Source organism: Chroicocephalus ridibundus, chromosome 1 (assembly GCF_963924245.1).
Source record: "Chroicocephalus ridibundus chromosome 1, bChrRid1.1, whole genome shotgun sequence".
In the NCBI taxonomy this organism is placed as follows: Eukaryota; Metazoa; Chordata; class Aves; order Charadriiformes; family Laridae; genus Chroicocephalus; species Chroicocephalus ridibundus.
The window spans coordinates 31,866,968-31,889,228 of NC_086284.1; the positions used below are offsets into that span (position 1 = coordinate 31,866,968).

General features: G+C 38.1%; 1 protein-coding gene across 1 annotated transcript; it reads right to left on the reverse strand.

Moving 5' to 3' along the window:
• Window positions 1–1,244: 1,244 nt before the first annotated feature.
• On the reverse strand, window positions 1,245–22,237 carry VPS36 (vacuolar protein sorting 36 homolog). Its single transcript, XM_063333571.1, has 14 exons — window positions 22,055–22,237; window positions 20,797–20,865; window positions 17,218–17,288; window positions 15,797–15,911; window positions 14,499–14,588; window positions 12,219–12,305; window positions 8,943–8,975; window positions 8,753–8,830; window positions 8,212–8,346; window positions 7,232–7,297; window positions 6,583–6,647; window positions 6,040–6,124; window positions 3,492–3,568; window positions 1,245–3,400 (listed from the first exon to the last, which is right to left on the reverse strand). The coding sequence occupies exons 1-14, from the start codon at window positions 22,148–22,150 to the stop codon at window positions 3,307–3,309; spliced, it is 1,161 nt and encodes a 386-aa protein (XP_063189641.1). The 5' UTR covers window positions 22,151–22,237; the 3' UTR covers window positions 1,245–3,306.
• Window positions 22,238–22,261: the final 24 nt, after the last annotated feature.

A 22,261-nucleotide genomic window follows, 5' to 3' on the forward strand; every position in this document is an offset into this window, starting at 1 on the left:
GAGCCACCCAGGCTTGAGGAAGGAGGAATTTCTACCGTCAGTAACAGGCTCCCACTACCGTCCCCAACAGGCTCCCACTACCGTCCCCATGAAATGGGTTACAATACTTCCATTCATTTTACAAGAAGCGCAGTTGGGCCCTTTGGACAAACATCCTGATAGAAGAACTGAACTTCTAAGCATTTAGCTAATCAATACGCAACCAGTAGTGATTATTAAAGATACACATCTATCTTTCAGAGAAAAAAAATGCTTGCACTTCAGAAATACGGTTCAGATTAGATCCATGTTTCCATAGGCTGAATATAATTTTCCTGAAAACAAAGGCAAAGGAGAAATGGACAAGATGTACAGATTCCTTAGCAGCATTTTTTTCCTGTCAGAAGTATAAAAAGGCCCATCTTTTCAAATGAAAAGCATAATCACCATTTAAGACTGCTCCATAAAAAACCAAGCACTTTTTGAACACACCTCTGTTACAAACCTTTGTTCAAAGGACTGGGTAATTGGGCAGCCCTGGCAAAATGAGATAATGTCCTTATGTCATGAGGCAAATATTCTAGGAATAATCAAAACATGAAAGGTTCATACAGACACCTTCTGTACTAAACTAGAACGATCTGTGAAAATGGCAATTCCTACGTTTTCCTCTCTCCAACAATCCTGCTTCAATGTAGTCAATAGATTTTTTGCTGGTAGTACCAATGGGAACAGGAGCGGGCAACGACAGTTTAGAACAGTGTGATGGACTACCACGATACCACATGCCCATAAACATGTCACTCCGCTTGTTCTCCTGACAGCTGGCTCTCAGTATGGTATCAGATACATCATTTCTGTTATCTTTCAGCTGGGTAAATACATTCAAATGTGTCAAGGACCTTTCCAAATGTGTCAAGCACCTTTCCAACACTAGCACAGGACACACAGGATATATCTGTGGCTCAGACTCAGACGGGCTCCCTCACGAAACTGGTGTTTGTGTAGGCAGCTGTAGTTTTGCAGTTCTGGCTGGGATGGGTCATGGGCTACTCAGCAACAGAACTAGGACATTCTAGTTACATTTAATTCTGCCTTTTAATTTTTGATCAAAACAATCATGTATCCTTTTAGGTACAAAACAAGACAGCAAAAAGATGATACGCTTTAAAAACCTGCCCCACTGAACCAAAAGATTTTGGTGTGTAAAGATTTTAAAGCTGCCCAAAACATTTAGGAAGGAAAAAAACCAACAGAACAGTCTATTTAAGAAAATCTTTTAATCACTTTCTAGTAGTCATTTTCTCATGTGTATGTTTAAATTCTAAACCAGCTATAAAATTTACCCTATAGATTTCTTCTCTGTAGAAAAAAAAAAAAGACAAGGAAAAATCTTGGGAAAGAAAAGCTCGAGAAGGTACCATCATTCTAAATAGACTGTATTGTTATTGCTTAATTAAGATAATGACATGCTCAGGATTGGAGCAACCGAGGCTGGGAGTTTACGCTCAACATTTCCTTTCTGATTTTGTTGTTTCTGCAGAAGACATGCCCCCTTGTGGGGAGAGGTTCAAGCCCACAAACCACTGGTCTTTCCCTTGACAGGTTTGGGACAAAAGAAACAGTTGTCGTAAACCAGCTTCTTGCTTCTGAATGTCTCTCTTTTCAGTCCCTCCTTAGATGTGTGATGCTTGGCGTACCTCACATAGATCTCTTCTGTGGGTTGTGGGGAGGATGGAGAAAAGCAGCAAGCCATAAGGCTCCTGAAGAGATGATGCTAGCAAGTTAACATAGTAAGAACAATGTGGAACCTTCAGCTGCGTCAAATGCATTAGTTTTAGCACCTTCATGAAACAGAGAAAAACTGTCCTAAAGAAAGCACTGCATAGAAGTTTGATCGTGACGAGGGTAAGAGGACACAATTTCCTGGATCTAAATGAGCATCCTAGAACCAAAAGCATCATCACTGTAGGGATGTCTTCATTGAACTCGTTATTGGCAGGCTCTCTTGTCCAAGCTATGGTAACATCAAAATAGTCCTGAAGATATTTTCAGGCTCTTAAAAGCCTTTTTCTCCTCTTTTTACTGATGTCAATTTGGCCATTACAACCACAATGCAGTTACATGAACGTTGTCCTTGCCCATACCTTGAATTAATATCATTGTTTATTAAAACTGGTCATTTCAAAATGCCAAAAATTTAAGTGATGTGGATCATAAACATCCACTTACCATTATTACCACAACAACAGATCTTTGAGTAATGTAACAACTCCACTGGAGTTATGAAAGCTGAGACTATCAAATTGCATTCAGTGTGAACACTGCAATACCAAACAATACAATACCTCATGACTATTAAACACAGGGAGATGGTCTTCTTCCTTCCTTCAATATTGAAAGCACATTAATTTTTGCACACAAGATATAAGCAAATGAACCATCTCTCCAAAACAGGTAGCAGGCTGATGAAACGAACAAATGATCTTTCATTGGAAATACAAGATGAAAACCAAGCACATTAAAGCACAGAGTCTAGTAGAGTGACAGCAGGCTACTCCACGCTGCTACATAAAGAGAGGACAGAGAAAGAGCACCCAAAGTGCAACATAATGAGACAGGAAGGAAGATGGCAAGGAAAGAGAAGGGAGGAAGTCTGTGCTAACAATGCTTCTATCTGAGATACTAGCATAAGACATGACGAAATAAACATGAAGTTTTCTAAATTCACATAAATATATGTTAATGTCTCCTGCAGCAGGTTCTTTCTGTCTCAAAGTACAAGGAGCCCAAGATCCTCTCTTGGAAAACTGTTCATCACTTCAGGGAGAAGGGGTTATTCTGCACTAATTTGTTCCTCATACCTCAGTACACACCAAAGTCACTTTTCTTATCACTGCGGATACATCTGTCTGCTTTGTTGCTCTAGACATAAACAAACTGAAATTGGAGTATGCAGTAACCTGTCTTCTGGGTGCCGACCCTCATGACAGGCTACAGGGATATTCTCTTCACTTTCACTTGTATGGAATCTTCATCTGACTTCTCTTGAAATGAGAAACTACAGAGCACACCAAATAAAACTTGAAATGTGAGCTAGCCGTCTTGAGACAATTAACATGCTTCTGACTCCGTGATTCCCGTTTCCTTTCAGTTCCACGTAAGAGGATTCAGCACTTGAAATACCTGAGAACTGTAAAGCATTGCAATGTCCATTGCTGTTGCAGTTGACTAACAAAATAAAAATTCTAAAGTCAGTTGTTGGAAGGGTTCTGCCCTCTGCTTTCATGTTTAGCTGTTAACGTAAAAAATTGTACACAAACTACATTAGCTTTGTGTCATAAATAAATTTGGGTAGAATCTCAAGCCTTCCACTGAATCATCTCTGCAAAGATGGCCCATCTTTTCAGCAAGAAGCAGCCTGGAGAAAGCAAAAGAAGACGTGCTGTATTACTTGAGGACAACCGGATAACAAAGGTATTATTAAACACAGGTATTAATAAACTACTTACCTTTCTTTGGCTAAGAGAACAGACATCCCCACCAGCTTAGCAAACTCGTCAGCTGTGAGAGAACCCTTTTCAGAAACCTGTAAAAAAAAAAAAAAAACCACAACAAAACATGACCACACACAAATAAACAAACTATGGCATTAAAAGAAAACAAAGTTCTCTCAGCTACTGTATCAGGTCTAGTTTTGTGATGTGATAAATTGATAGCAAGTCCCTTGCGAAGACAAGTAGTTTGCTTGTCTCTTTAAAAAGTACAAATAATTATGAGTATTTCCCCTTAAAAATGCCTTTTCTGTGTCCTGGGAAAATTGCTAAGTATAAAAGAGGAATGCAGAAAAAAGTTAAATCTGTAAAAAAAATCTTTCAGTTTTTTTTTTAAACAATGCCTTGGAACAAAATAAGTGGAAAAATTAAAATAGCTCACAGACTGCAGTCTATGGTCACAATTGGTATTCATACAGCCCAACTGTACCAAGTGATTCTGCAAACAGTGAAGACTGAGCACGGAAATAAAACGCTGCAGTTCAAGACATGTCATTGATTTACAAATTTAAGTTACCTCAGATGAAAGTGGAGAATTTGAGTTGATTTAAAATATCCCCACTACTCACAGTATATCCAAAAATCTTGATACCCCACCCTAGATTATGGCATACTAGTGGCATCAGTAAAAAGCCACCATCACATTCAAAATAGACAGAAGATAAGTTCAGTCTTGAGACTCAAAACTTCGTTCTCGCTGTCTCAACCACACTGGTAAATGCATGCTAAAATGAAACGTTTTCACATAGGTTGGACCTGCGGACGTTCAAGATACTAGATGTGAAGTCAGGGCTTATTACTGCACTGAATTTCCCATAAAAACGTGTTTTATTACCCTACAAATTAATAATTCTTCCATTTCTCCATTGATTCAGATTCAAGCAAACTTTTAAATCCAGATGTAGTTGCCATTTCCTGATTTCCACATAACTGATTGGGGAGGGGTCTATTCTGCGGCATTCTCAGCAGTATCCTTTTTACAGAAACTCAGATTAAGTTAGTCCTAACTTGAGATTTTATGAAGCTAAGTGATCAAATCTGAGTAATGGAAGTCAGCTATGCAATCTCATATGCACATGGGTGATTAATTATCTTTCCTTCCCAAACCACTACTCTCATCAAGGGTGACTTTTGGTTCCTTTGACTTCCCTATCATTTCCTGTCTTCACCAGCTGTTCAAAACCACATCTCTCTCCTGTCTGAAACTGTTACTTCCTTCACTTTTTCTCAGAAGTCTCACGTTACTCGACATTATACGTTAAGTACAGGGTGCTTTTGGCCACAAGTCTGATCTCATCTTCCATTTCCCTTATGGGCTTGCCTTCTTCATTCAAAGCCTCTACCTTGTATTTTTTCTATGGAGTCAAAGTCTCATATTATGAAAATAAAAGAAAAAAGGCACTTCACTAATAAATCAAACATCTGTTGTTTTTTGCAGTTGACCTCATTTGTTATCAAGAAAATGTTTTTCCTTTCCTTTCAAAGAGATAAGCACTCTTACTGAAGGCAACAAATCAATCAGAAACCCAAAATAATCAGAAAAAAACCCCTCAAGATGGACTAGATATTTTTCTGTATATATAATAAACTGAAAGGATTAATATATATTGAAAGATTTAAGTATTTTAGTTTTGATAATTTATGATGGGATCTTTTAGACAGCTATGTACAATTATATAAAAATCTTTTTGGTGAGAGAAAACTATATGGAAACAATCATGCAAAATGCACTGAACGGTCTACCCCATAGATCAAGTGCAAAGTTCTCTGTGATAGCGCTACTTTTTCTTGACTGCTCAAGTCAAAGTCCTCTTTGACTCTGATGTTTAACTTTGTATACACTAAATCAGCCTCTACTCTATGAAAACCAAAAAATTACATCCCACTGAAAAAGACACAGGAAAATGCATCAAATAATGGGATAGCAGGACTTTTTAAACAGTCCAGAGGTAGCAAGACCACGAAGGTTTACCACGCTGAGAAACTGACACTATTTTTTCTTCCTGATTCTATACACACTACTCTCCAACTGAGTGCTCTTCACAGCGGCAAACTCAGCACAAGATGTTACGCATAAAATGTGCTATTTCATGAAATAAACCCAAACCAAACAACTGCCTATATCGACATTTAAGAGCTACTTTCACTGCCTTCAAGCACATTGTGTACGGTGTCTGAAGTCCACTTCTGTTAAATGCTTAATACATGACATGAATTTCATCCTACAGTGCACAAGATTTGGAGGGAGGCTGAAGGTTAATGAAGTTTGAAAAGAGATGGAAAAGTGATTTATTCCTTAAGGAGAAAGCAATGACTAAGACTATGGCCTGCACAGCACTTTGAAGATGAAAAGTGCTATTTAAGTATTACTGCTAGAAGATTTGGAAATGGAATATTCTGTATTTCAAAACCTCAAAAGGAAATCCTGTATCTCAAGTTTTTATACCTAATGTGTTTAAATTTCCCTAGCATGGTCAGAACACTGAAGGAAGTGAAGTACACTTACTGTCTCTAAAGCAGAAGCTACCATTTCCTCTTCATTATGAGACTGGAGTTCAATCACCATCACACCACTGTCAAATATCCGAAGCCTAAAATAAAAAGAAAGGGTCAAAATAACTAAAAACCCTGTGCACATCACCTATGGCCACAGTTCTAATGCATCTACACCTATAGTCACATTACAAAAGGAAAAAAAAATTAAAAAGCTCTATAAAATGAACTTAACATTAAAAGCACCTTCAAAATCTGAAAAGAATGAAAAAAGCACAGCAATATGCCTGGTCTCAGCTACACACTTTACCCAGTCTGAAAAAATTGTATCGGAAGCACAAAGAATGTTGTCTTCCTAGGAAAGTGAACCATAGTTAAAAATTCATGTTTTAACGTAGAGCTGATGTTGGTGCACACAGCAGCATAATTTAAGCAAAGAATGACTTTGTTTAAAAAAACCAAAGAAATCCACTGCAGGTAAAATATTAAGTCATCCAAGCACCATGGTTTGACTTACGAGTGCCATGGTTTATAAATACATCTGTAAAGCTTTTACCTTAGTGGCAGTTTCAGTGACTCCAGCATCTTACAAGCATTTACTAAGTCTTCTGGTGACAGCAACTATTAAAATAGTAAAACATATTTATTCACAGCTTGTATTTCAAGGATACAACATAACACCAAAACAAACAGTTTTAATAACTACAGCTATAAAATATACCAGGCTACGCAATGTTTTTAGTTTTCTTCCTTTCTATTGTCCAGTCTATTTTCTTGGCTTCTATGCTCCTTTTTGTTCCCTTACTATGTGTTCTACAGTAATCTTTCTTGCCCTGTTTACAGAAAGAATTGATGTATTTTGTCAAAAACACCCCAAAAACCAAAACACAAACAAAAAACATTCACCATTCTTTAGTATTTTCTGTCCTTTCAGTTTTCTTTCCTGATCAGGATGGAATTACCCTTTTACATGGTATTATAAAAAGCAGCATACGTTATCACAACTTATAGAGGATACGTAAACATTACATGGAAGAAGGTGAAAGGAAAAAGGTAAACCCCCTAATTTTAATAACAGGCTGGTCACTTCATGCTGTTAGGTAGAATGAGGAACTGGTAGAGAACATTTTTTCCTTTTTTCTTTAATTACCTTATATCATTGAAGTAAATTTTATAAAAATATTTATATAAAACCAATTTCTCACCTCCAATCCTCGTGCACGATTTACTAGACAGTACACTTCTGTAAGTGACATGATCCCTCCTCGCTCCTGTGTTAAGCACAAGACTGGTAAGAGAAATAGCATTAATCTAGTAAACACAGTATCTCAACTTGCATTTGACCGATGAAACAGGTAAAACAGAAGAGCTAAATGATGGACCTTAATGAAAAAAACTACCCAGGCAATACCACATATTTCTAGCATGAAAGGTAAGTTGTTGTATCTTTCTCTAATCATTTTAAAATGCAAAACGCTGATACTATATCCAAAGACTGTGAGTTACTTTGATTGATATATTTGATATATTGCAATTCCTTGTTCCTGTGATTTATTCTCTGCTTTAAAATCAATTTACTGTTTTTACTCTTCAGACACGCTCAGTTTTCCATTCTGATCATAGTAGATAGCACATAGCTTTCACAAAAATACCGTAGTAAGTACGCTTTTTAGTAGATGCACAGCCTTGTAAGCTGCAACATGAAATCTAACTTTTTGGTGAGAATCTGCAATTCTGTAATAGCTTCAGATAAATTACTACCTATGTAATGACTCTGTGCTATATTTGCAAAATATGTAATTTTTAAGCAGTTTAAAGACTGACTACTTATATTTTCAAAGTCAATGTTGTTTCATTCTTTCTTTAAAAAAGTAATATTCTGCAGCCAGGGATGAATACAGGGCTGTTCTAACAGCAGAAAGACTGCTAGTATGATTTTCTAAACATCACTGATATTTTGCGAATTAGAAGTTGAGATGCCATTACTCAAAGAAAAATTTTTACTTATATTTAAAATTTCTTATTCAAAAAGAGGATATATATTCCTTCCATAAACACTAAATATGAGGCGGCTGTGCTGCTAAATCTGAGACTTTAAAAAGAGGCACAGTACTACAGGCAAAAGACATTGACATCAAAATTCAGCAACACATGGAAACTGCTGGTGCAAAATTAGGTACTTTACCTCTAATGGTGTCTGCAGTATTCCAGCTAGTTGCTTCGCCAGTTGCATGTGGTAATGTGTACCAGATCCATATGTTTCCCTAGTAACTGGATTAGCTATACCCATACTCAGTAGATAGGACTTGAACCTAATAGTCTAAACAAATAAATAAATTACTACATCAGCTAGTGAATGATTCTGGTTTTTAAAAGTCTTTGATTTTATTACTGTAAGACAGTTTTGGTGATAAATCCGTTCAGTTTACTATCAATAAAGTCAATTACTAGCAGAGAGAAGGTGAGACTTATTACAATTTATTTTTGACCAGCAAAAGGTCAAAAATACAAAAATTTACACCAAGGCAATAAAATCTTTGCTTTTAAGAAAGGGTCAAAAGAAAAGCGAACACCAAACAAGTAAGTCACTTTTACTTTATGTAGAATTAAAACACAAAAAAGCCCAACCATCGAGTATTCTTTATTAACGTTACATGTATTAAGCCGATAGCTTTTGGCTTTGCACAGGAACATTTCGGTTGACTTTAAAAACAAAATTCATTTACCTCATCCTCAGTGATGTCACCTTGTTTTTCTTTAATCTTATTAGCTATTGACTTGGATAGCTCCACCATTTCCTTAGCCTATCAAGAAAGGCACAGAGATAAGTCAACTTTCAGCTCAACAGAAAAAAAAGCATGCTTAAAACCGAGAAAACAAGCATAAGCCTACTTGAGTAAGTGACACGTGCCATACCTTCTCCATTAGTTTGCTGAGATCCTCAAAAGCCTGAAATGAAAAGCAGACACTGCAGATCAGTATAATTACAGCATTCAGCTTCATGGATGCAGTGAGCTGCCTTTGTCCACCTGTCAAAACAATTCTTAAGAGCTGCTATCCCTTTAGATTAGTATGTTACAGTGTGGGAAATTTTATGTAAATGGTTGATATGTCTGTTTTATATCAGGTCTTAAAATCAAAATTATACAAAGAATGAAGAAAAGAATCAATCAATCACACACTTTTCTAGTATGTGAACACTAGTTCAATATGATTTATAAAGTCCATATAACAGGAAGAAAGAATGAGATACTGAGACCCAGAAAAGATTAAACTGTCCAAGTTTATTATGCTCTCCTAAAAGCTGGGGAAAGGTTTCTTGGTGGCGATGGTAGGTTTTCTTCCAACAGTTAACCCTCTCTCAAAGAGATCTATTTGTTTCCGGCCAGCAGCAAACCAGCTGTAAAGCTACAGAAGTACTCCTCCTGACAAGACAATTTTACTTTAATCAATAGATGTTACTAAGTTAGTAAGAAACAGTCATTTCAAATGACTGGAAGAGGGTATATGCTTTCACAGGTATGCTTAAGTGAAGAAAACGTGTGGCAACGTATCTTCATTTAACTATCACATGATAGTGATGCTACCATAATAAATATAAAACAGTTTAAAAAATGAATTAAATAAGGTCCATGAGACAAATGATCAGATTTAAATAAATCAAGATAAAAACTATATAAAAAGCATCCTCTGAAAACTCTAGTTGTTGGACCTAAAAACCAAAACACCTGCTAGAGCAAGGGAAAAAATTATTTGTACAAAACATTTTTTTTTCTAGTCTAAGAAACCTTTTATTTTGTTTCCACAAAAAATATGTAATAAACTGGATACCAGTCATAGAACCACAATTATATCAAGTCTATTAAGCTTAGTAAACTGCTATGGTCTTAAGAACAACAATTCTACAAAAACCCACAAAGGGCATTTTTAGGCCTAAGTAAACATACTTTAATAAAAGCTGAAGGCATACTGAAATTCAGAAGTTTTGGTGATGGCAAACAACTAGCATTTAAAAAAAATGTAAAAAAAAAAAAAAAAAAAGAGTTAGCAACTATATTAATGCAATTACATTAAAAAGCAACTCTCATTTCTCCCATCCTCAGCAACACACAGTCAGCCTTCTCACCCGCTTCTCTCAAACACATGACAGCAATCACAGGCAGTCAACCTTTTCAAAACAACCTTTTTTGAACAACTGGTGTGAGAAAAATTCCTGAACCTTTTCAGCTAAAGCTTGCCTGACAGCAGCACCCAACCTCTCCAGCCACAAGAAAAGAAGGTTTTTCAGTTAGAGTACGTCAAACGACCAGAGATACATCTTGCCTACAGCTTCTAGCCATTGCTTCCTCGCGATTCCTAGTTTATTCTGACTAATCCCCCAGTAGAAAGACACATTTTAGTAGAATTTGCGCAGGAAGACCCGATTGCTCCCATCTACATTTGGGCACCTCACTTAGAAGCTTATTGGTCTGAGATTCAACATGCAAAGAGAAAGAGGTACCTCCAGGCTTTTCATCTGAATCTCTCCTAATGGTGCCAGTGCTTCTCCACTGACTGGAGAAAGTCTAGCCTCTTAACACTTGGAACCTAAATTAGGTATCCAAAATTAAGTGTGATATAGCTAGATCCAAGGGGAAAAAAGAAAATATACCATCGTATAACAATGATCTACCACTATCAGAACAAAAGCTTCTCTTTGGAGCATTTCTTCTTACTTCCTAATCTCCCAAATTCAGTAATTTTCAATAGATTTCGAAATCTCTAGTGTAAATCAAAGTCCTTCTACTATACTCGTATGAGACATCAACACAAAGTTTTCTAACAAGGTTTTTCCCAGCTTATTTCGAACCTCTATAACCTGCATGAAAACATCATTCGTCAAAAGAACCCTTGATTTAGCTAAATAAACAGCATGCTGTGTCTAACTCCTCCTCTGCCTGACTCACCGAGGGCAGGCCTGGAAACAAAGGGGAATGTGCACACACCTAACAGGAACTTCCTCAGATAAACAAAAGGCTAAAGAACTGGATTCTTATCAGCAGTGAACAGCAGATGCAGGAAGCCTTTTCCTGGAAGCCAGGGCACCATTTTTTAAATTAAGTCATTTATAACATTTAAAGCTGGAGGAAGGCAGGATTTTACAAGTCATGGTTTTCCTCCGTTCATACAACACGTATAAATGGATTTCTTTTACTCTCTGACAAAGCTACTAAAGGAAAAAATAACCAGACAATACCTTTTGAACTATATACACATGCATGTAAGCACAATACCTTTTGAACTACACACAGAATTTCATTCATTACGTTCCTTATAAGCAGAAAGGAAAAAGTTTAATGCTACCAGTATCTGAAACAGCATGTGGCCTGCAAGGTACTATAATTTTCTTATGCATCAGAGCTGTGAATGCCTTTTTTATTGTGGCACACTGAATCCCGTAAAGCTTTGCCACAAGAACAAATCTGTTGCATTTAGTTTATGAGTACCTCTGTATAAATCTCTACTACCAAGACAGAATCAGACTATTTTTAAGGATATTGCTCCCAGGTATATATGAAGAAATTCATTGCCTCTGTTGTCCATCAGTATTGATATCTGCAATCCAACTACTGTACTGTTTCTAGGGAAGAGGATGGTCTCCCAGAACATCTTGCTGATGCCTGGACTGCAGAACATTTTATTGTAATTGCAAGCCTAAATCTAACATTTAAAAATGGAATATTTATAAGATGAAAACATAACTTCGCCACAGTAATATGCAGACACTTGGATCAGCGCATTCTTCTTAATATATATATTAAATTTTCAATTGAAAACAAAATTAGCTGTAAAAAAAAAAAAACCAGAAGGAAAAAAAACCCCAAACTTGTAATAGTTTCTGCCTTTGTGTTCTGCTTCTACTGGTGAAAAGTCACTGAACTCAGATTTCTAACTGTACCAAAGTTAATATTATAAATACACACTGTTAGTTTCAAAGAACAACTTTCTTGAAAGGAATGGTTTTAATGAAGCACCTTTATATATATTAAAAAGCCAGTTAAACAAAGCAAATAACCATAAATTATGCACTCTTAATCAATTCAGACTTCTCAATAAAACCAATAAATACTCTCAGCTGCCCCTACAAGAAAGTGTGAATGAATGTAAATGGCTCAGACAGGTGGTTGACCTTGAAACTTCAGTAGTATTTACCTCGGAAATGTTTTTGTCAGTCTCTTTTCTTTTTTCCTCTAATTTCCTTTCAATCCCCACAATTCCTACAGCCCTTATTCTTCCTGCCTGCAAAAGAAAATAATGAAAGGAATCAAAATAGGAAATGCTAAGTTTTCTCATCCGCCTCACTGTGAAAAACCTTACATTTAGAAGACAGGAAACATTCCCCCAAAGAGCTGATATCATGCATACAATATTTCATGTATTTCTTGAAAGTATTTTTTAAACCAGCATAAGAAAATAAACATTAAGTGTAAAGCATGTATGAATTTGCTGTACTAGACAGATAATAAGATTATTATGTTGAAGCTATTAATATGAAGATGCTTAATAGCCTGATCCAGTCTATGAACACCTATACTAGAGCAGTGGAAATGCGTGAGTGTATCTAAAGATGATCACCTCAAGGTGATGGTGAACCTCTCACTTGATGCCAAGTATGTTTTAGAAAGGCTGGTACCTAAATGGCAGTAGTGACAGCCCTCAAATCTCTGACTGCAAAGCTTAGCGCTGGTGTTAATGATTTGCTATGACTTAAGTATAAGAACAGGAGGTAAGGCATTTTCATTAAGTGATTACTGATGCAGGGTACAGGCTTCCCCATTAGTCCAAATGCAACTATATTTATAGGTACTACATTTATAACGGAGGACATATGTGATTTGATGTTGAACAATCTTCAAATCACCCTGTTTCATTCATATAGTACTATATGTTTAATATATTCATATATTTGACATATATTTGACATCATCAAGCTGTGTGTAGCAGTCAACACGCTGGAGGGAGGGGATGCCAACCAGAGGGACCTGGACAGGCTTGAGAGGTGGGCCTGTGCGGAAGTAAGTCATGAAGTTCAACGAGGCCAAGTGCAAGGTCCTTCATGTGGGTCAGGCAATCCCAGGCACAAATACAGGCTGGGCAGCGAATGGACTGAGAGCAGGCCTGAGGAGAAGGACTTGGGAGTGTTGGTTAATGAGAAGCAAAACATGAGCCGGCAACGTGCACCGCAGCCCAGAAAGCCAACCACATCCTGGGCTGCATCATAAGAAGCGTGGCCAGCAGGGCAAGGGAGGTGATTCTGTCCCTCTACTCTGCTCTCATGAGACCCCACCTGGAATACTGTGTCCAGCTCTGGGACCCCCAACATTAGAAGGACATGGACCTGTTGGAACAGGCCCAGCGGAGGGCCATGAAGATGATTAGAGGGCTGGTGCACCTCGCCTATGAAGACAGGCTGAGAGAGCTGGGATTGTTCAGCCTGGAGAAGAGAAGGCTCCAGGGAGACCTTACAGCAGCCTTTCAGTACCTAAAGGGGGCCTACGGGAAAGATGGGGAGGGACTCATCATCAGGGAGTGTAGTGATAGGACATGGGGTAACAGTTTTAAACTGAAAGAGGGGAGATTCAGGTTAGATTTTAGGAAGAAATTCTTTACTGTGAGGGTGGTGAGACACTCAAACAGGTTGCCCAGAGAAGCTGTGGATGCCCCATCCCTGGAGGTGTTTAAGGCCAGGCTGGATGGGGCTTTGAGCAGCCTGGTCTAGTGGGAGGTGTCCCTGCCCATGGCAGGGGGTTGGGACCTAGATGATCTTTAAGGTCCCTTCCAACCCAAACCATTCTCTGATTCTATGATTCAACATATTCGTATAAAGAATGAACATCTACATGTTTATGAGAGTTTATAACCTAGAAGTATGCAGACAGCTAAAGAAGACAATCTAAAAACATATGACAGAGATTCTCTGTAACATCTGTCCGTTTAGAATAAACATTTAAATCGAGCATATATAAGTTCCAAAGTTATATAAAAGTTCCATGTTCCAAAGAGTTATATAAAAGTACGTATTTGACTTCCAGCCACCAAAAATAAAACAGAAGTTATAATTAAGACCAAAAGTCTTTCAGCTTCATTAGATCTCTCATGTTCAATAAAATTACATGCAAATATATACATAATATTTGCATAAGTGTGTATGTGTGCGGGGGGGGGGGCTGTCTGACTGTATTTAAAAAACTCATTATCAACTATTCAAGTCTAAACACACTCAAGGAAGAGAGGCTACAGTGCTCTATATCAGGTGAAAACTGCAAAGGAGAAACTAATTTACGCCAGTGAAGAAATAGGCAAAGTAAAGCTGAATTCCCACACATGCCCACCGTGTTGGTTAGAGAGGCATGCCAGATGCAGGATATGGGGGCAGCAAGAAGTGGAAACAAGAGATGACATACAGATTCTGCTCAGAAGCTCTACACATACCTGTGGATCCTTGTTAACTTGGATGGTCTGACCAGTAGGCATGGTCTCCCATCTCCTTTGTGTCATTTCTTCTGATAATCGTCTATAGAACTGCAAACAGTAAAGAGTGCCAGATATTCAAAATGTTCCAAAACATGCTAAAGTTAAAAATTTCAAGGTTTGCTCAAAGGCATGCTTTTAAAAGGAAGGAAAGTTGAACAATCCAATTACTATTGGTCTGTTAATTCAACAATGTCACAGAACAATTCAACCACACAGATCAGTTACATGTATTTGTTTATTACTAATACCAAAAGGTGGCATTAGTTAATTAGTATACCGCACTGACCAAAATCCAGAAAGAAAATCTATTCCATTCTTATGGTTGTTCAGAGTTCACAGGAAAGCATTCTGAAGTTATAAAAAAAGATCTGGAGTGTAACTGACAGGCTAGGAAACCAGTAAGCACAGTAAGTCTGATTTTCAGACACGAACATTAACATTAAAATAATAAAGGTTACAACTAGGCAAAACACCTATACAGGTATAACTAGGGATAAATCTACACTCATTCTGAGCTGAAAACTGCTCACAAAGAAATGAAAGTGAGTCTCATCAAGCAAATGCATTTATAAGACATTTATAACTAATTCAAGTTGAAAATCTGATTTGCTGCAGTGAACAGGTGTGGCTTTTTTCATTGTTCAAAGTTAAGAGTTCTCAGTCTGTTCAAGGGAGGATCTTAGACTGTGCGATTTCTTTACAGAGTGCAATTTCTTTGTTTTTAAGCCTTCTTTTAAAAATATATTACGGTTTTTTAGAATACTCAAGGCCTCTGAAATTTGGTATAGGTAAAAACAATAAAGATTTATAAAACATAAACTGAAACAAAGCTCTGAGGCAACAAAAAGTGTTCAGCAATAAAATTAGAGAGATGCTTAGGAAGAAGCTGCTTGATTCCTGTTTAGTAGAGGGTTAGCTACAAAGAAACAACCTTTACTCTGTTAAACATTTAACAGATTTCAAAGACTTAATCCTGTGTTCAATTTAAAAGATTAAAAAAGAAAGTATAAGATTATATTAAATCTACTAAAATAAGAACAAAGCCTCTTGACATTTTTGGAACTCTATTTGCATTATTTAACCAAAGTATGGAACCCTGAAGGCTCACAGTGTTTGTCTTCAAAAAGGATGTATTGAAAAAGCTCCACCTCAAAAGTAAACATGGAAAGATCATGGAAAACTATCACTAATGCAGCAAGAGGAGAAAAGCGTGTCCAAAAATCTGATGTGCTGAGCTTGCATGGTACAAAACTTACCTCAATCTGCCCATGTTCTTTGAAAGAAAGTTTGATGTAGGAATATTTGCTGCTTTGGAATGGACCAGGCTCTTTGTTTGAAGAAGCAGGATGAAGATGAACTACTATTTTGGCACTAAAAAAAAGTTAAAGGAAAAAGAGGCAGCTTTCTGTAATATCTAAAAAAATTATTTCTTGGTCAAAGTTAGCCATTTAATCAAAGACTCTATTAACTTTATCTCACATAAGAGTTAAAGTGTGTCAAATAATGCTTTACATTTGTGCATCAACATTTAAGTATTTTGACTCAATATTCTAGATCTTGCATAAAAACTACTATAACCTCTAAAACCACTACATCTCACAAATTTAAAATGTATACACCAGCAATTCTTAAGAAATAAACATAACAAATTTTAACATTTCAAGCAGGAATTTCTGAAAAATCTTTTAGTTAAGATAAAAACCAATTATCGAGTAGTCATTCGATTTGGCTTTTGACTTGCTGCCAAAGCAGCCAAAGCAGCCTATTGCCAAAATACACTATGTTTGTCACAGGAAAACAAAAGGTCTCAATATTATGTTTAATCTATCCCACTTGTATATGTCACTTAGGAACACTGTATGTGAATTTATCCAAAACCAACATTCAAAGGTAACATGCATGGAAATAACAGTTGAAAATGACACCTACCACCAAAACAAACCTTGAGATAGCATTATTTTAGGAACATAACAGACTGCTACCACAGCATGACTACAAGTCCGCCGTTCCCGTTTCATTTTACTGACACTTTTTTAATGGGTCTTTACTTACTTGACTTCTCCAGCATTGGTGAATTACCTGATTTTTTCTGGATACCCCCAGCATATTTCCTTACCCATCTGACTGAAGGCTGCAAGCAGATGTCAACTACATATATATTTCTCCAGTTAATAGTTTTTTCTCTTTTTCTTGTGAAACTTCTTTATACACATACCATTCTGAATTCATTATTCAAGTGAGTGGAAACACCTGAACTCCTTTTAACCATCACTAGCATTTCCATGCTCAAAATCAGTCATATGGTCACGAAAAGGTATATAATATGGGATCTGGCAGAGTTTCTATCCCCAACCAGTTCTGTGGCACAAAAGACTAAAATTAGCTTGCAAATTTAGACCTAGAAAAATTTATGACTAAGCAAATGAAAATGGCAAGCTAGAACACATACTTGTTTAGTGATAAGAAGACAGTTATTTTACAAATCATATCAAACAGTGCTTTGTCATGACTCTTACACGTTTGATCTCAAGCGAGGAAAGCAGGTCCTTGAGGCTGTCAGTCTGGAAACTTGGATTGCAAATGGAACCCACCATGAATTAATATATAATCTTTGGTACATCACATAATACGCATGTGCAAAGTATCCATCTGAAAAAGACGATGACTATCACCTTACCTTTTTCCTATCCCAGCTGCTTGCTCTTCAATAAAGACAATCTGAGACAGAGGTAAAGCAATGCAGCACTCCTGGAATAAGCAACACAAACCCAACTGAAATTAAAGCCATATCCTGACTATTCATTCTCTAAAACCAAGTGTTCTTTTTCCCCATTTCACAAACAGTACGGATTTCTACTGGTGCTGCCTGAGGCACTCCGTACAAATATGATGGTAACAATTGAAACAATATATTAAAGAGAAATATAAATAGAAAATTTAATACAAACTTGAAGCTGCATTCTAGGTAATAAAAAAACAAACTTAAATGTCAATACATTGACACCTGATTCATAGGAGGACTCTGGAATTTAGCAAATCTTTAGTATTTAAATTCAAAATTTAAAGACTAAAATTTCCACACTACTGCAGCTTAACCCTGTAGGTACACAATGTTCACAGGTTCTTAATTTTTTTGCATTAATGTTACTTTGGGAGCTAAAACAATATCCAAAAGCACCAGTCTTTTACGTGTTGAACACCTGAAAAACTAGACTATCCTTTGAGTGGTGAAACACCAAATAGGAACTTCTCCATCTATCCCACACCCATGGACTTAATCCAGCAGTTAATGCATCTCAACACACATCTACTGGACTGTGCTTTAGAAAAAACAAAACAGAGCAAGAAACAAAACTGCATCCATCTGTGGGAGACTAACCTACCCAGGCTAAACTTCCTATATGCATTTGAGACAGAAATTGCTCAAGATGCAATTCACAGCATCTAATTAGGTGCCTGGTCCTGTTTTGGTGAACATCCTCTTGGTGATTCACACAGTCACCCAGAATACAGGAAACACAGGTCACAGTCCCTCTTTAAACCTCCCTCTTCCACCTGCCACGAGGGTGTGCCTAACGCCGGGCTACAGCGAACACTGTTACAGGGCCCTCTCAATCCCTACTACCAAAATTGTTCCTCTTTGCATTAAATGATTAAATACTCACTAAATTAGAGATTAGGGAAGTATACATGCAGGAACTCCGACTAATGTGTGAATTTCTCATTGGTGAAAAAACATGGGTTGTACTTCCTGTTCTAAAAATTCTTAATGCGAGCTCTTTAGAGCCTTCAGTGGCCACAGATTTTACAGTTGATGTATAGAACTGTTACTGTTTGTAAAACACCAACATAGGTCTTAACACTTAAAATACAGGCAAAACAATGCTTCTGTTAAAAAAGTTTTCGAAAATTACAGAAGAGCCCCATTACATATAGTATGTACATTGTCAAAATGATTGATTCATTTAGTTCACAGCTAAAGAGTTATGAAGTTGTTGTAAGCCCAAGGACTTTGAATCAGCCCTTTCTGGTGAGAGAAGCAAGAGGAAGTGACACAAAAAGAGAGATGCATTAAAAATGCTGTGGGTATATGAAACCAAAGTTTATTTGGATATTTTTTCTGATGTCTCACATTCACATTTTATGATTTGAAATGTTATACAAATCTAGCTATGTAACAAACTCTAAACGAATTACATATTTTTTGCTTTGGAAATAACCGTATTTTGTACACGGTTCAACTGAGATGGTATGTAACAACAGCAGCTATAAAACACAACTGTCTCTTTTTGTAAAAATGTTTGCTATGTTAACCTAACAAGTGCATCATTTATTACTAAAGTTTTCTGACACTGTAAAAGGGGACCGTCTACAACTCCATTCTGCGTAAGCTAGCTAAGGTTTCTAAGGCTGAGCTTGGCCAACAACTTACCACGAAAATAAAAGGGCACTGTGTTCCCCATGCTTCCATCCCAAGAGCTTGAGAAATAATCAGCTTCATTTACCACATCAACAAAGTTATTTGTGTACCATAGATTTAACATAAAAAAACAAACCTGGCTCTGCTGAAGCAGAACTGGTCTATATTAGACCAGAACTGGGTAATTTTTGCTTATCTCCTGGCCACGTTTTTGCCCCTTCTCTTAATTGAGCCTAGAGCTTGTCAGAACCTTTGCTGAGTAAAATTAATTTGTTAAAAGAAAACTACTTTTTTATTGTCCAAGTTTCCTCTCTGACGATTTAACAAATTCAATGACCTCTTGTACTCTTCTAAAAGAGTACAAGGAATCATGTGGCCTAGGAGCAGGGGGAGAAGCAAGGAGAAGAAACAAATGTCATCCTTTCGTTGGGAAGGAGAGAATGGGGCTATGGACAGTTGTTAGACTTGCTGAAGCCATAATGTGCAATGTTACTCCAAGCAAGTAAAAAGTCAAAGTAAGAATATTAGAAGCAGTGCACATTGCAGTACACGCCCACCTGTCAAGAAGAGATGCTAATGAAGAAAGAAGCAGCAATTTACACAGACAGTTTAGCACAGATAAATTATCTCACACCGACTGTGCCAAAAAAAAGTTAATTTATACAGAATAGCTCATGGTCTGGACCATCAACCCCTGTCTTGTTTAACAGTAACCCCACCCTGGGGACCAGCTCTCAAAACATTTTGAAAAATTTGTACTAAAAATAGTTCTGCTCTTCCTGCAGACTATCCCTAAAGAAAAAATATATTGCTTTGCCAAATAAAGAACATCCTTGGTAACCTTACCTTTAGAAGGCTCTTAGTAGCTCCCTGCTTTGGAGCAGGAACGTGGTATTTGGTAGGGAATGGCCTTTGGGTGTGAGAAATGCTTCAGCTATGCTTGCGCAAAACTAGTCCACTGGAATATAATAAGCCTTTGAAAAGCTGTCAACCGAACATGCTCTGTGTAAACTTTGGCTTCCAGGGATAAATTTCTAAAAGATTGTGTCCAAAACAAGCATAATCCAACCTGGTTCTGAGGAGGACTTCTCCTTCAATTGCAGCTGCAAAATGGTGCACACTGTCACAGACTATGCTTAGAACTTTATATGTGTTTGTAGTCTTTCTTTCCCATTTCTAGCCTGCAGTCTCAGGCTGTGACTTGATCATACAAAGCATTCAGCAGCAGTATTACAGTGTAGATCTGCCGCTGCCACTTAACCTCTGAGTTAATTCTCCGTATCAATACAGACAAATGTTCTGGTTCAATTAATGGATGGTTCACCAGCGGAAGAGCCAGTTGGGAAGGTAAAACCCATACAAAATTATCAAATCATGGTCTGGGACTATGTGGTGGGAGGAAAGGACACGGAAACTTGGACTTGAAAACAATGAGGAAGAAAAGGTCTTGCTAGACAAGGTGCATGGGAGAGGAGTTCACATGACTTGCCTGACACATTCAATTTCAGTCTCAAAACCAATGTTTTTTATTGCATGATATCAGGCTCTTTTCTCCTCTATTTTGTGCTGTAGAAAAGGAAAATTTATATGATTCATTCCCATCCCTCCTCATCTCTGCACGATTCTTTTATTAAAGAAGAATTGGGTGAAAAAACATTCCTGTACCTAATTTTCTTTCCACTGTGAGACAAAAAATGGACTATACTTGTAAAACAAAACACACACAAAGGAAAGAAAAATCTCCTCTCCATGTACAGTCTTTTCATTGCAAGCTACCTGATGTTTATTATGGAATTGACAATTGAATGACCTAAAAGAGACAAAAGTGGGACTTACATGATTCTTCTGATCCCTCCAGATTAGTCTGTGTGTGCTAAGGAGTAGTACTCCGCTATCAAATTTCACCTATAAAATAAAATAGAAAATAAAGCAGATCAACAACCAATTTAACCAGTAAGTTTGCATAAATACTTATCTTGGAAACATTACACATTACCACAACATAGTAATCGGATTCAACAAGCCACTATTTTGATAACACTCTCCTTTTTCAGAAAGCACAATAAATGAATTACAATGGAGAAAATTAGTATAAAACGATTAGATGGATATACACAAACTTCCTTTTTCAACTGTATAAACCTACCCCCAGGAAATCCTGAAGGATCCTCCCTCCATATGCTGTGCAAGATATATAAACATTCCTAAGTATCATATTTTAAACAGGGCTGTTGGCTTTCGAACGCTATTTGCTGACAAAGAAAGTACAAGTTATGCAAAAAAGCAAAGCAGCCTAATAAGATGGTACGCACAGTCTGAAATCTTCTGGCCTATCACATAGGAGTATTGCTTGTATCCATTTTATTGTTGAAAAGTTTTTTATCAGACAGACATCAGTATTTGGAAAAATCTGTGTTAGCAAATTGCATCCTACTTGTAAAACTGGGGGCATGGTTTTTTACAGTTTTTTATGATAGTATGCACCTATTCTGGTGAGGAAAAATGAGGAGAGATCGAGTTACTCTAGGCGTGATACAAAACAATAACTGAGCACGCTCAGATGAGAGCAGAGGGCAAGAGGGCACACTCCATGGCCAGAGCTAAAGCGCATTTTACGGCTAGCAGGATGATGGCTGTGAATTGTATGCCACACCCTGTACATGGCATCCAAGCCAAAGCAGACAGCTTGCTCAAAGCAGACAACCTCACCACGGGGGTGAGGTTGGCCCCGACAGAGAAAGACAGTGACGGCCCAAGCACCGGACATTAAGTTTCATGGCAGTGACACCAGCTACAGGCGCCCTGTGGGGATGCCAACCCTCCCTCCACGGGGCACACACCATCCAAGGCCTTCCTCGGTCCCACAAAGCCTGGATTTTCTCCCGAACGATCCTTCTCACAGAGCCCAACCCTGCCAGGCCCCGGAGCGAAACCTCCGCATCTCCGACCGGCAGCCCAGGCCCCCTCTCGCCCGATACCACCCACAGTCACGTCCCCTCCCGCCCCCGTTGGCTGGGGCCCACGGCCGTGCCCTTTCCCCCCTGCCCCGGCCTCCGCCGCGCCGCCAGGCCCCGCGCAGAGCCTCTCCCGTCACCTTCTCCTCCCCGTCGCAGAGCCGCACGCCGCGCTGCTGGACCACCAGCGTCTCCCCGAGCTCCAGCAACCCACTGGTCCAGGCGAACCGGTCCATGGCGCAGCCCCTTCCCCTCCCTCTCTGCCACGGGCAGACCAGGCCGCAATCGCTGCTCCCCGCCCGCAGCCGCTGGGCGAGCCGGCGCCTGCCCCATCCCCGGTCGCCCCG

Bases quoted from the DNA above. Each gene is read 5' to 3' on its own strand.
- VPS36 (XM_063333571.1), bottom strand. From the start codon at position 22,150: ATGGACCGGTTCGCCTGGACCAGTGGGTTGCTGGAGCTCGGGGAGACG. The intron at 14,589-15,796 runs GTAAGTTTTGTA...TACTGTTTGCAG, and splicing joins AAGAACATGGGCAGATTGAG to TTCTATAGACGATTATCAGA. The intron at 8,831-8,942 runs GTATGGCACGTG...CTTTCTTGATAG, and splicing joins TCAGCAAACTAATGGAGAAG to GCTAAGGAAATGGTGGAGCT.